At 39.6% G+C, this 13,317-nt stretch overlaps 1 protein-coding gene across 2 annotated transcripts; it reads left to right on the forward strand.

The window, feature by feature from the left end:
* Positions 1–1,476: 1,476 nt before the first annotated feature.
* Positions 1,477–7,438, forward strand: lipg (lipase, endothelial). 2 transcript variants are annotated; one of them, XM_044111936.1, is made up of 10 exons: positions 1,477–1,810; positions 3,079–3,263; positions 3,382–3,561; positions 3,981–4,092; positions 4,181–4,399; positions 4,506–4,748; positions 4,917–5,034; positions 5,312–5,539; positions 6,661–6,765; positions 6,855–7,438. In XM_044111936.1, exons 1-10 carry the CDS (start codon positions 1,732–1,734, stop codon positions 6,865–6,867), a joined length of 1,482 nt encoding a protein of 493 aa, XP_043967871.1. In that variant the 5' UTR covers positions 1,477–1,731; the 3' UTR covers positions 6,868–7,438. The 2 variants fall into 2 exon arrangements, with proteins under 2 accessions (XP_043967871.1, XP_043967869.1); XM_044111934.1 differs by having other exon boundaries at positions 1,508–1,810; positions 3,076–3,263.
* Positions 7,439–13,317: the final 5,879 nt, after the last annotated feature.

Consider the following 13,317-nt stretch of genomic DNA (forward strand, 5'->3'; position numbering starts at 1 on the left):
ACTGCACATTTCTGGACTGAGATGTCTGATGTTGTTCCTGGGATTTGTTGTAGCCACTGTTCCAGTTTGGGGGTGACTGCCCCGAGGGTCCCGATGACCACAGGCACCACTGTGGTCTTCACCTTCCAGGCCCTCTCCAGTTCCTCCCTTAGGCCCTGGTATTTCTCTAGTTTTTCATGCTCCTTTTTCCTGATGTTGCAGTCACTTGGTATTGCCACATCCACCACAACGGCTTTCCTCTGTTGTTTATCCACCACGACTATGTCTGGTTGGTTCGCCTCACCATTTTGTCTGTCTGGATCTGGAAGTCCCACAGGATCTTAGCTCGGTCATTCTCCACTACCTTCGGGGGTGTTTCCCACTTTGATCTTGGGGGTTCCAGTCCATATTCTGCACAGATGTTTCTGTACACTATGCCTGCCACTTGGTTGTGTCGTTCCATGTATTCTTTCCCTGCCAGTATCTTGCACCCTGCTGTTATGTGTTGGACTGTCTCAGGGGCCTCCTTGCACAACCTACACCTTGGGTCTTGTCTGGTGTGGTAGATCTGGGCCTCAATTGCTCTGGTGTTTAGGGCCTGTTCCTGGGCTGGCCATGATGAGGGCCTCTGTGCTGTCCTTCACTCCATCTATATATATATCTATATATATATATATATATATATATATATATATATATATATATATATATATATATGTATATATATATATATATATGTATATGTGTATATATATGTATATATATATGTGTATATATATATATATACATATTTGATGTTGCAAAGGTGTTTGGAGGCACCTTTGCAACAATAAGTTGCAAAGATGATTTTTTATTAGTGTTATTGAAAATTCTTTTGCTTTCCTTCAGCTTCACAGTCATGTGCTACCCTATCTCAGGACTATGATCCTAAACTCTAACAAGCAGATGCCACTTCCTTTTGGTAGGCCCTGATGTATGAACACACAAACACTGAAGAATGGGCCCACTCACGTAGATCCCCTTGCGTGAGTAGGCCCATTCTTCCCCTCCTGCATTGAAACTGGTCTGCGCTTTAAGCTGGTGGTTTGGCTGCGTGCCAAGAACAGGGGAAAGATGCTTTCAGTGTGTGTGTATGGGTAGTGGTCTCCATCCCCCACGCAACATGGCCTTTTAAATATATTCCACGGTGGTGGATTGTTTCCATTCCATGACGCGGCTCAGAATATTCTCAGCTTTTAATACCACAAGAAAACAAACTCACTGCGTTTTCCCTCCTCCTTTCCCCACCTTGTTTCTGCCATCTACTGTTTGTGTTTGATTCCCGTGAGCACCAAACAGCTACAGGACATCTGACAAGCCATGCCATCGGAGCTCGCGTCACCACTAAAACGTGAGGAACTATTACTCTTACTCCATTCAAGAGACGCCACGCCCTTCAGCGTAAACAATCGGGGGCTTGACCAATAAGATTCACGATAGATCAGCCGATGATCAGATGACTTACAACGAGAACGTATTTAAAACTGAAAAGGGGACGTTCAGCCGGCAGATTCAAGTAGTTGTAGAGCCGTACTCCTGGAAGCGAGCATCCAAAAAGAGGACGCGCCTGTTCTCTGTACCTTTGTCACAAGATCAACATTCACGGCTTTACCTCAAGGAGCAACAACAACAACAACAACAACAAAACACCCCAAACATTTTAGACTCGCTCACACCCTTTTAAGTGTTGCTCATCTCCTCTGTGATTGAGAAATGAATCTCAACATATTTTTACTATGGACTTTTCTACAGTATGTGTCGTCCGCTTTAGGGGAAAACAGTGTTCTTAAAGGTAAGCGCTCCAAGTCTATTCATTCATTTCTTTGTCTGCTTTTTAATGGCATTGCTTGGTTCTAACATAGCTGACAAGAATATTTAGAAATTTCTTCATAAATTTACAGTTCCCACCTTGAATGGGACGAATGTATAACAGAAAATCATCCAGAATAAGCGATCCAAAGCTGAAAAGCGGGATGGATTTAATGAGCCATGACTGCGACGTGTCCTTTTTTTAGAATCTTGAAGGGAGGTTCTGTCCACGCCACGTCTCTTCTCCCACCTCTGTCTGTTTAGACCATTTAGATATGTGTTCCGCTGAATCCGCGTTTTACTAAGGACCACTCGGCTGAAGTCATTCTGGTCACTGTGCCCAATTAAAGGATGTTTATGTTGAACGATTGTAGTGATGGCCACCCCGAGACAAGCTTCTGTGGGGCTTGTAATTAAAATCGACTCGACCAGTCAATTAAACGCTGAATTAAATTAGATCTCCTGCGTCTGGATGAGGGGAAAACAAGTTTAATTTGACTCGGTTCTGGTTGGTTAAAGAGAATATTTGCACCGGAGCAGCAGGGTTATGTCAGACATTTGGCATGTAAAATGCCGTAATTCCCAGCAGCAGCTGTATGAGAGGGAGTGAAGTGCCCATGCAGGTTTGCGCTCCTTTGTGCTGCAGATGTCTGCTGCATCAGCCGGCCGGCTTCAAGTGCCAAAGTTTAGACCCTGAATAGGATTTAATTTAATGCTTCCGAGATTAATCCTTTTGGAAGTCACATGAGCCAAATCCGTCTTTATTTATTTATTTATTTATTTATTTATTTATTTATTTATTTATTTATTTATTTATTTATTTATTTATTTATTTAAGATTTTCTAATGCCGATTTTTTTTTTCTTTAAACGTTTTGTATCAATTTTTGGTTCACTGACGTACAAGCCAATTCACAACAAATGGCTGGCAGCGGCTTTACAAACCATCACATCCACAGTATATAAGTACTATTGCAATGGATTAAAATAAAATTTTATTTTGTGCTACCACGGCAGTTGCATCCAGTCATTGTGACTTTGAAGCAGTTCAGCATGCAAGTGGTGATTCTGGAATAGAATGACTCTTTAACATTCAATATAAACTGAGTAGCACACAAATGACACTTGCTGTTCTAGGAGCACTTTTGATATTTGTGGCTGTTGCCATTATTTAGTAATTTCTGATGGAGCATTTAAATTAAACTACCACTTGAGCCTTTCCAATGTATTTACTTGGATTTCTTCTCAGCAGGTGAAGACGAGGGGTTTGAATCGACAGACGAGGAGGCTGTCCATGGCAAGATTAAGTACAACATGAGGAAAAGTTTAGACTTGGACCAAGAAGGGTGCTACCTGCAAACTGGCAAGAAGGCCTGTTTGGAAGAATGTGGCTTCAACTCTAAAGCCAAGACCATCTTCATCATCCATGGCTGGACGGTAAATGCCTGTCTTATGTTAATCTAGTTTTAAAATCCACCTCGAAGATTAAAAGGAAATGAAATTCCCAATGAAGACAAAATCTGCCTTGGTTCTAATTCTGTTCATGTCCTTTCAGATGAGTGGCATATTTGAAACCTGGATGCATAAACTCGTCTCTGCAGTGATGCAGCGTGAAAATGAAGCCAATTTGGTGGTTGTTGACTGGATACCTTTGGCTCAGCAGCTCTACCCTGACGCAGTCAACCACACACGTGCTGTTGGAGTTGACATTGCCAAAATGCTCAACTGGCTACAGGTGTGTGACATAACCTCCAAAAATATTTCCTCTTATGAATCACAGTTGTAATAAAAACTGCATAGACACTGGCAAAGCATATACTCATGAACCACAAGGTTTGAGAAAACATTTATGTTTCCCTTTTTATAGTGAGTCACAAGGTTTTACATATACTGGCGAAAGGATTAGACACAGATTTACTTTGTTTTTTATTTTTTTGCAGGAACTGGCAATGAAATTGATAACAGTTAGTTGCATACACATATTCCTGTGACATCTCAAACACCTCATTGCTTTGTAGTTTTAAAAAGTTTCCATGTTCAGATTGTAACTGGTTCAGCAGCAGTGCAGACTTGCCTCTTTGACTGTAAAACGAATGATTAATCTACTTTATGGCAGCCGTTAATAGAAACGCTCTTTTTTTTCTGTGCACACAGGAGGAACATAAACTCCCTCTGGAGAATGTTCATCTAATTGGATACAGTTTAGGTGCTCATGTAGCTGGTTTTGCAGGAACATATGTAAAAGGAACTCTTGGTAGAATCACTGGTAAGATAAATCCATTTAAACCCTTTTAAATAAACCTTGCTTAGGAAATGTAATATTCTGTTAGCTTACCACTCTGTGTTTCTTATAGGTCTGGACCCAGCAGGGCCCATGTTTGAGGGTGTGGAGGAGGAGAAACGCCTGTCGCCTGATGATGCCGATTTTGTGGATGTTCTGCACACGTACACTCGGGAGGCTTTAGGTGTGAGCATTGGGATCCAGCAGCCAATTGGTGACATTGACATCTATCCAAATGGTGGTGACGTGCAGCCTGGCTGTGCGCTCAGTGAGATGTTGGCAGCAGCAGGAAGTGAGTCCTTAAAGACGGTCCTTCCGTTACCTTCTTTAATTGTAAGACCTAAACTAATGGGGGTTCTAATTTCTTAAATGTTGTGCCTAATTTCTGTTTTCTCCAGACTTTATGGAGGTGATGAAGTGTGAACATGAGCGAGCCGTGCACTTGTTTGTGGACTCCCTGATGAACAAGGAGCACATGAGCTATGCCTACCAATGCACCGGGCCAGATCGATTCAAGAAAGGGGTCTGCCTCAGTTGTCGCAAAAACCGCTGCAACAACATTGGCTACAATGCCAGAAAGATGCGCAAGAGACGCAACAGTAAGATGTACCTGAAGACCAGAGCCAACACTCCTTTTGGAGGTAAGAAAATGGATATGATGTGAAAATCTACTATGGCTTTATCTTATACTCTGTATACTTGCTGTAGTAAGTGATAAGCAACTCTGCCATAAACCAGAGGAGGTCCTGTGACATGTAAATTGCTACTGTATACACATTACTGACTAAACATTAACTTTTCTCTTGAAGGATACCACTATCAAATGAAGATGCATGTGTTCAACAGGAAGCAGTTTGATAATGCAGATCCAACATTTTATGTGAAGCTGTACGGTGGTCATAATGACACGGAAAACATCTTTGTTGTGTAAGTTCAAAATCTAGACTGAAAAACCAGTCTTGCTGGAATGTTTTGACATGACCATGCATGAAGCTTCTTCGTTGAGCTATGTCAAAGCAGCTGCCTACTTGGTTCTCTTGGGGAAACCTGCTAAAAGCCATATAATGTATATTTGAGTTGGATCTGGTTGCTTCTGGCTCGAAAAGTTGCATGTAACTGATTTTTGCTTGCCTGACCTTTGCTGTTCCCCAGTCTTCAGATGCTTTAGCAGATTTCCTGACAATCCCCAATGTTCCTTTTGCAGCCATGCTGATCCTATTGGCCTGAACTTCACTAACACTTTCTTGGTGTTCACTGAAGAGGACATTGGTGATCTGCTGAAGATCCGTCTAAGCTGGGAGGGGGACTCTGAATCATTCAGCTCTGTCTTCAAATATATCAAGAACTCTTTCTGGAACTGGAACGCCAACGCTGCCAAGCCTGTCCTGGAAATCCGACGGATTCGTGTGAAAGCTGGAGAATCTCAGAAAAAGTAAGCAGCATTGGAGATGGCAAGGTCTATAACATGGTTGTCAAGAGCTGGTCTCTGCACTACCATTGCATTAATTGCTAAATTACCATCTCAGTGTGTAAAAGTTTTCTAGAGACCTGGTGACAGTTTACTTTTGCTCTTTTAATGTATAAACCATGCAGGGCTTTTATCTGAAGTTGGACCTTTTCTATGGAAATCTGGGGCCTCATGCATAAAGCGTGCATGCGCACAAAAAAAGTGCTGCGCCATATTTACGCACAAGTCGGCATGTATAAAAAATTTACCTTGCGTAAATATACGCACACTTTTTCGCTGGTGCGAAAATGTGCGGCAGCCGCGCAACATCAAACTACACAGCGTCAAAACTCACCTAAATACACTGAAATCTGACTACATTCGGTGTTATCTAGAGCAAGAAGCAATAGACCCGATGTTTTTCATAATTAATATTTTATTGTTTAAACGTAAACGATGAAACTGAACCGCATTTATCATCAGACGATAAGCTAACACGCACACAAAATAAAAATGAATATGTGAAAACCTCGCTCGAATATAAATAGTATTTTTTTTTTCACAGTTTTTGTCTCGTAAAGATGTAACTCATTGGTCTGTGCGCCGAAGCGCATAAAATGCATCTGTGGGATAATTTCATTCTCACTAAAAGAAGAAAACGGGGTTGGATCGGCAGATTAACTCAATCCTGCTGATTAAAAATAATCAACAGGTTTTATTATTTTTAAGGTGATCAAGGTGTGTATGCAATCACACGTATATAAGTAGCTGCGCAAAGGTGTTCCACGTAATTGTGGAACGTTTTGGCGCTGATGGAGAACATCGCCAATGGAAGGATTCAGAGGGAGCGTTTGTTCAGAGATCATATTGATCTGCTGGGAAATGTTGTTGATGATTTATAAGCATCTAGATTGCTCAGACTGATCATCCTGGAGCTCTGAGCAAAACTTAAAGAGCCGTGCGGTACCGGTTTTTTGTGCGCCACACTTTTTTTCCTAAATTTTTCCGTACGCCAAGTTTTAGTGTGAAAACTGCGCACTGTTTTATGCATGAGGCCCCAGGCATGTTAAGAGGGCACTGTATTAAAGTTCTTTTGTTTGCTGCAGGTTTACCTTCTGTGCGCAAGACCCTTCAAAAACGGAGATCTCTCCAGGAGAGTCGATAACCTTCGTTAAATGTCGTGACGGCTGGGAAGTTAAACCTAGAAAACGGTAGGCTACCCAGCTTGATTTTTACAGATTTGTCACACTTAATTTTATTTATTTATTTTTTTCATGTCTAATTCCAAATCTCCTTAAAGGTTACCAATGTAAGAAGTTGAGACTTCAAATGACCAATGCACAGTCACCACGGGGAGCCCCAGTGTGGTTCAGAGAAGAGGAGCATCACTTTTGCACTTTTGTTGGATTTATTGGTGCACTGGGGAAGGAGGCTTCAGGTCTTGAAAGATTCTTGGAATGAAGACTGTGGGAGTCCTGTCTACCAGAAAGCTGGGAAATGGTGCTCTGGGTGGTAGCCCTGGAGGTCCTGTCTGCGTTGAGGCTGCTGGGTGGAACGTTACTCTTGTGTGTACGAAGCTCTACTTCGTGCCAGGAAATGCCAGCCATTGTAGTACATACTGTACATTTTTTAAAATATTTTATTTATTAAAAAATAAAGCACTGCAAGACCAACATAACTTATCAGCACATCCCATAATGATGGACATGTTCAATTCTTCCAGATGCAGTATTTGTGTGTTTGTCTGTGACCAAGAACTGCTGAGAGATTACTGATACACTGTATTTGGACCTGTTAAATACAACATAGTGTTACAAAGTGTCATTTTTGGGGTGTGTGTAAATGGTGTAAATCTTTTTTGCATAATAAAGTCAGTAATTTGTAGAAACTTTTTCTTGTCATTTTTTCCCCTTTTATCTGGAGGTTGATATTCTGTCAGTTCTTGTACAGCAACTCTAATGGTTTGCAATAGACTTTACATAAAATGTGGATGTCTTTGAAATGGCATTTGACTTCTGAGTAAGGGTTAAACTAGTTTATCTGAATGTAGTCTCCACAATATTTTGGGGAACCTGATCCATAAATGTATTGGGGAAAGAGTTGAGTGGTACTTGAACTGGCACTAAATGTTGAGTAAACTGGATTGATGGGATAGAAAGAGAAGTGAGAAACATGAACTGAGTTTCTGATTACTTATCAGAACTGACTTATCTTGGCTCAAGTGTAAGCCCCTCTTTTGTGCGGGGTTGTCTGGCAAGAGTTTTATTTGAGTTATCCACTGGGCAAGGTGTAGTTTTAAAGATTTAATTCTCTTAGAAAATATTTAACCTTCCCTCTCCCCCAGGAATGCAGTCAGAACTATATAGGCTCTATAGAAAGCATTCAGTGGGGTGATGTAAACTTAAAAGTGGAAAAGTTTAATTGCCTTCCAAACAGGAATTGTATGGAAGGCAATTAAAGGTTGAGGGTGGACTGAATGGATTTGTGTGGATTTGTGACAAAAGCTGTAAAAATCTGTATTGATAAAAATCACTATTCCACTAATGAACAATATGATTAGCGCTGTTTCCTCAGAGCAAGAATGCTTTTGGTTCAAATCCTGACTTTGGCTCTTTCTCCTTAGAGTTTGCACGTCTACTTGCATTTGACTTCTTCCATTTTAGTTTGTTTCTCCAAACAGTCTTAGGTGTGTGCGTGCATAGTTTTGTGTATCTGTAGTGCCTCATAATGGACCGGAAACCTGTCCAGGGTGTACCCTACCTCTCGCCCAATGCTGCTGGAGATTAGTCATCAACACTTCTCGACCATGCAAGAATATACGGGTGGATGGTAACTAATATGGACAACGTTTAATATTAGTTCTTTAGTGGGACAGCTAAGGTCAAATGATTTGGAGAAGAAGTTGGATTAAATATTTACATTTTACTCATAGTTAGCATCTGGACAGCTTCAAACCTGTACTAACATGCAGGATTGAGACAAAAGTTGGGGTTCAATAGTTAGAAGTCATTATATGCTGAAAAGTGCTTCCAAAGATGTTACTCATTTGTCTGTCTTGATCTACTTTTCATTTTCCCTGAGTAACTGATCAAACTAACCGCCTCAAGCTAAACTCAGCTTAAATTGCCAAAAGTTCATTCACCTCAACATAGGAATGTTGCAACGGCTCATTAATAATTTGAACTCTGTGACAAAAGAGTCTTAGTTTTAGCAGAGGTTTTCACTGATTCAGTAAACAGACTGTGGTTTATCAGGTACAGTTCCCTCAGGCATCCGTCTCCCATGTCATGTCTAGAATGTCTGTTTATGTGTTGTTCTTTGCACAGGTTGTACTGAAATGTGAATTTTCGCTGTGAACAACAAAGTATTTTCAGTTCAATTCAATATAAACTAAGACCTGTTCATCCATTTCTGTTTTGACTGTAACTCAAAATATTGAATTTCAAACAATATCTTCTGCTGCATGCAGTGGTTAAATTTTAACATCTACGATTTTCTCTTAAATTAAATTAGAATAAGCTGTATCAGTTTTATTTGCCAGGAATTTCTTTTCAGTTTCGTTTTTCTTTTTTTTCTTCCTGAGTCAAACAGAAACAAGATCGATGAGATAGTTTGTCATCCTCATGCTCTGTCTTGTCATGCACTGAAATCCCAAAGTATTAGTTACAGAGCCAGAATGTTTTCATGTGTACCACACATACTTGAGAAATTATATTTAATGAGACTATTGTGTTTGCTGTGTGTTCCTGGTTATGATTATACTCATGAATTTGCCTTATTTCTGGAAACTGATGACTTATACCACAGAGAAAGAGACACAACAATCTCTGGAGGAGGTTGATGAGTCTGGTGGAGTAAGAAGGCTATGTTCCCCCCTCGCCATAGCATCAATTTGCTTGGGTAACTCACTTCTCTGTTATCATTTGGAGTAGGAGTATATTTGTTTGCTTATTGTCATCAGTTTCATGTAACCTTTTTCAGGGTCTGGCTCTTCCAGGGAGTTTCCAGTTTCCAGGGATCAGATCTGAGAAGAATCACAGTTCTAAAAGTAGTGTGTACTTTGACTAATAAACTTTAATATGTATCAACCAACTTTGACTGATATTTTAGCCTCTTCTTCTTTGCAAAGCAGCAAAAGCATAAACACCATCTGTGAATATCAGTTTTTAAGTCTTCCCAGACATTCTTAATTAGATTTAGGTCTGGATTTGACTGGGACATTTTAACACATGATGTACATTTCTTGAAACAGTACTGAAGGGTTAACCTCCATCATACTCTTGAGTGTTTGGTAAGCTCTTATAGGTTCTCTTTGAGTAGTTGTCTGTATTTAGCTCTGTCCGTCTTCCCTTTCTCCAATTGAAGAAAGAGCATGATCCCCACAGCATCATGCTGCCACAACCGGGATTTTCTGAATGAATGGTTTTCAGATTGACATACAATCTCACACCTACTGCCTTCATGCAGACTAAAAGGTTTCATTTTGATTTAGTCTGTCCTTCTATTGCTTTTGCTTTGAAGCTTTATAGCCTAGCTCTGATTTTTAAAAATAAATGACCATTAAAATGCGTTGAAGTTTGCAGTCGTAATGCAGCAAAATATCTAAAAGTTTGAGGGCTGTGAATACTTTTCCGAGGCATTGTGCATATGAATTGTGCTTAAAACATGATGGAAGCAAATTAGTTCAGGCCCCTCTTCCATGAGGTGGTGAATTTTAAGGAAAACTTTGAGTCTGAGTGTCTGAGCTTTTCTCCAGACACCAGAGTTCAAGGGGTCCTGGACTTATTTAGGCCATTTTCCAAATAATTTACTTATCTTGCTTCTTAAAACCAGTCATGTGAGAGAGTTTAATTTAGCAGCAAATAAATAAAAGTCAAATATTTGCAGCCAGCTGGATCTCCATTCATTTTATCTATGACTTGAACCACAGGGGAACCTAAAATAATAGGCATTTCTGATAAAAATCTATTTGCATTCATAACAAATTTAGAAATAATCCTAGATCTTTGATCGCTGGCCATGATCCCTAAAAAAAGTTTCTTTGGAATGACGACAATAGATTTTTGAAAAAAAGTATAAATTTTGGGTTAAAATAAAACAGGGTTGATATTTTCCTCCCTGAAGAGGGTGCTACTGTTTGAGTAGCACCCTTTGAGATTTTTTAATTCAATATATATATACAATAACAAACTTATTCTAAGAATTTATTTGTCCGATCCAAAAGGGCAAAGTTGCAAAGAGGTTCTTCTTTTACTTGCATGTACTTGTTCCTCAAATACAATTGCCAAAATTCAGGGGAACTCCAGATGCAAAACAGAAACTCTGTGTCAGGAAAAAAGACACAGCAGGGTTTTACAACAAATTGATGTTTCTTCTTCAATGGTATCGTTGCTATTTCTCCATAATCAGACACTGTTCTGCATTCATATACATATGATGTACTGTAGCATTCTCTCTCATATTCTGCTATCCAGCCAAGCCTCGGCTATCCTCCTTCTGTTTTTAGATCTTGAGAAATCAAAACCTATTCTAATGATCCTTTCCCAATATTCCAAGTAAGGATAATACACTCTTGTTTTAGCTTCTTTCTGGCAAAAAAGGAAGAAAGAAGTGAAGTCCCTCTGTCAAACATTTCAACATCATTGTGCATCTTCCATGTATGTACTTGTCATGTTAATCCTGCTTATGATGTTGCAGGGATTTATCGTCATCCAATTTGGTTGAGTAACATTTGTACAGCATGAGTTAAAAGATCATTGGGTGACAGATCTTAAGAAATACCTCTTCTTTTTTTTAAAATCCAGTGATGTCTCAACTATCCAGCGATTGTCTATACTTGTTGATCCTTGCAGGGGGGCTGGTACTTATCCCCGGCAGTCATTGAGCAAGACGCGGGGTACACCTCCGACAGGTTGCCAGTCCATCACAGGGCTTCACAGATACACAACCATGCTTACACACACCTAAAGTTTTAGAGACCAATTTCATTGAACAGCGGAAGAAAGTTGTAGTAACCAGAGAAAATCCACACATGACTGGAGAGAACATATTAACTCCATCCAGAAAGACACCATGCCAGGATTTGAACCCATGACCTTCTGGCTCCAAAGCAACAGAACCAACTGCTTCACTATTCAGCCTTATGTCTCAACTAAATAATAGTTATTGAGAGGTTTTGGTGAAATGTGAGTATGGTTCATGCTTTGACAGCCTTCTCCACTCTTCAAAAGATCCTTAAGTAATTTCTTTTTGCAGTCCTAGAAAAAAAACCCAAAGAAATATTAACCTTTAAATAATTCCACACGTATTATTCCTCTAAAATGAAAGGGACACAAACTTTAAAAATTTTACTCAAGTCTACAGGAGACCAGTGTATCCAGGAACCTAATCCAGAACGTCCTGTTTCCCTGGGGTTAAAATATGATGCGACACAGCAGTCTATTTCTCTTTGTCACTCCTCTACATATAAAAGACAGATAAAATTTAATTGATGTCTTGACCTTCTAGTTGACGATAATGGCAGCATCTTCTTGAGAAGACAACATTGGTCGAACAACTTTTGGAAAGGCGGTTGGCATAAACTGGAGTGTGACTGGATTGGGATGACCACAAAGGTAGATGGGGGTGGTGATGAAGATGACATGGATTTTGACGAATGGACTACGGTAGGTAGAGGAAGGGGTAGAGGGAAGGAAAAAGTTTCGAAAGATGATCGAGAGAATGGTAACCTAAATAGTAAGAGAAGTTTAGAAGAATATAGTTCAGATGAAGAAAACAGAGTGGTTAGGAGGAAAATGGTAAATGAGGAGTTTAAGGTAATACTTAAATTCAGGAAGGAAGATATGAACATAAACCTTAGTCCGATAGCAGTGTCTAGAGAAATAAAAAAGAAACTAGGGGAGGTTGAGTTTGTAAAAATCTTGAGAGATGGTAATATGTTGATAAAATGTAAGTCTGAAGAACAAAAGAATAAAAGCATGCAGATTGATAACATTTGTGAAAAGGTTGTGAGTGAAAAGATAATTGTTGGAGAAAACAGAGTATCACGTGGTGTAATCACTGGTATTCCGCTTGAGGAAGATTTAGAAAAACTTAAAAGAAATATACATGGTGGTGAAGTGCGGAGATTGAAAAGATTGTTAAAATCTATGGATGGGGAGAAAATAGAAAGTTTTTCGATACTTCTGGAGTTTCAAGGTGATGTTCTTCCTGATAAAGTGAAAATTGGTTTCTTGAGTTTTTCTGTTAGACCTTATATTCCTCCTCCCTTGCGCTGTTACAAATGTCAAAGGTATGGTCACATTGCATCAGTGTGTAAAGGGAAGCAAAGATGTGCTAAATGTGGTGGAGATCATCGATATGATGAATGTGGAGCGGATGTACAGTTGAAATGTTGTAACTGCGGTGGTCAGCATAATGTAGCATATGGAGGGTGTGAAGCAAGAAAAAAGGCAGCAGAAATTCAACAGCTGAAAGTAGTTAAAAACATTACTTATGCAGAGGCAGCAAAAAGTGTTCAAGAAAAAAGAACAGTTCAGAAAAACCAGCAAGTGTCTTCTAGTCCAAATCTTGGGCCAAGTCAAAGAACAATGTCAGGAATGGAAATTACAATGGATAAATTAATTTTATTCATGGCTTATGTCATTAATTGTACTGATCAAGTGAAACAGAAAACTGAAAAAATCAAGATTATAGTGAAAGGTGCAGAAAAATTTCTAGCTGTGAAGGATTTATCTTGGGAGTTGATAAATAAAAGGCTTGAA

This window comes from Gambusia affinis, linkage group LG03 (genome assembly GCF_019740435.1).
Source record: "Gambusia affinis linkage group LG03, SWU_Gaff_1.0, whole genome shotgun sequence".
Classification (NCBI taxonomy): domain Eukaryota; kingdom Metazoa; phylum Chordata; class Actinopteri; order Cyprinodontiformes; family Poeciliidae; genus Gambusia; species Gambusia affinis.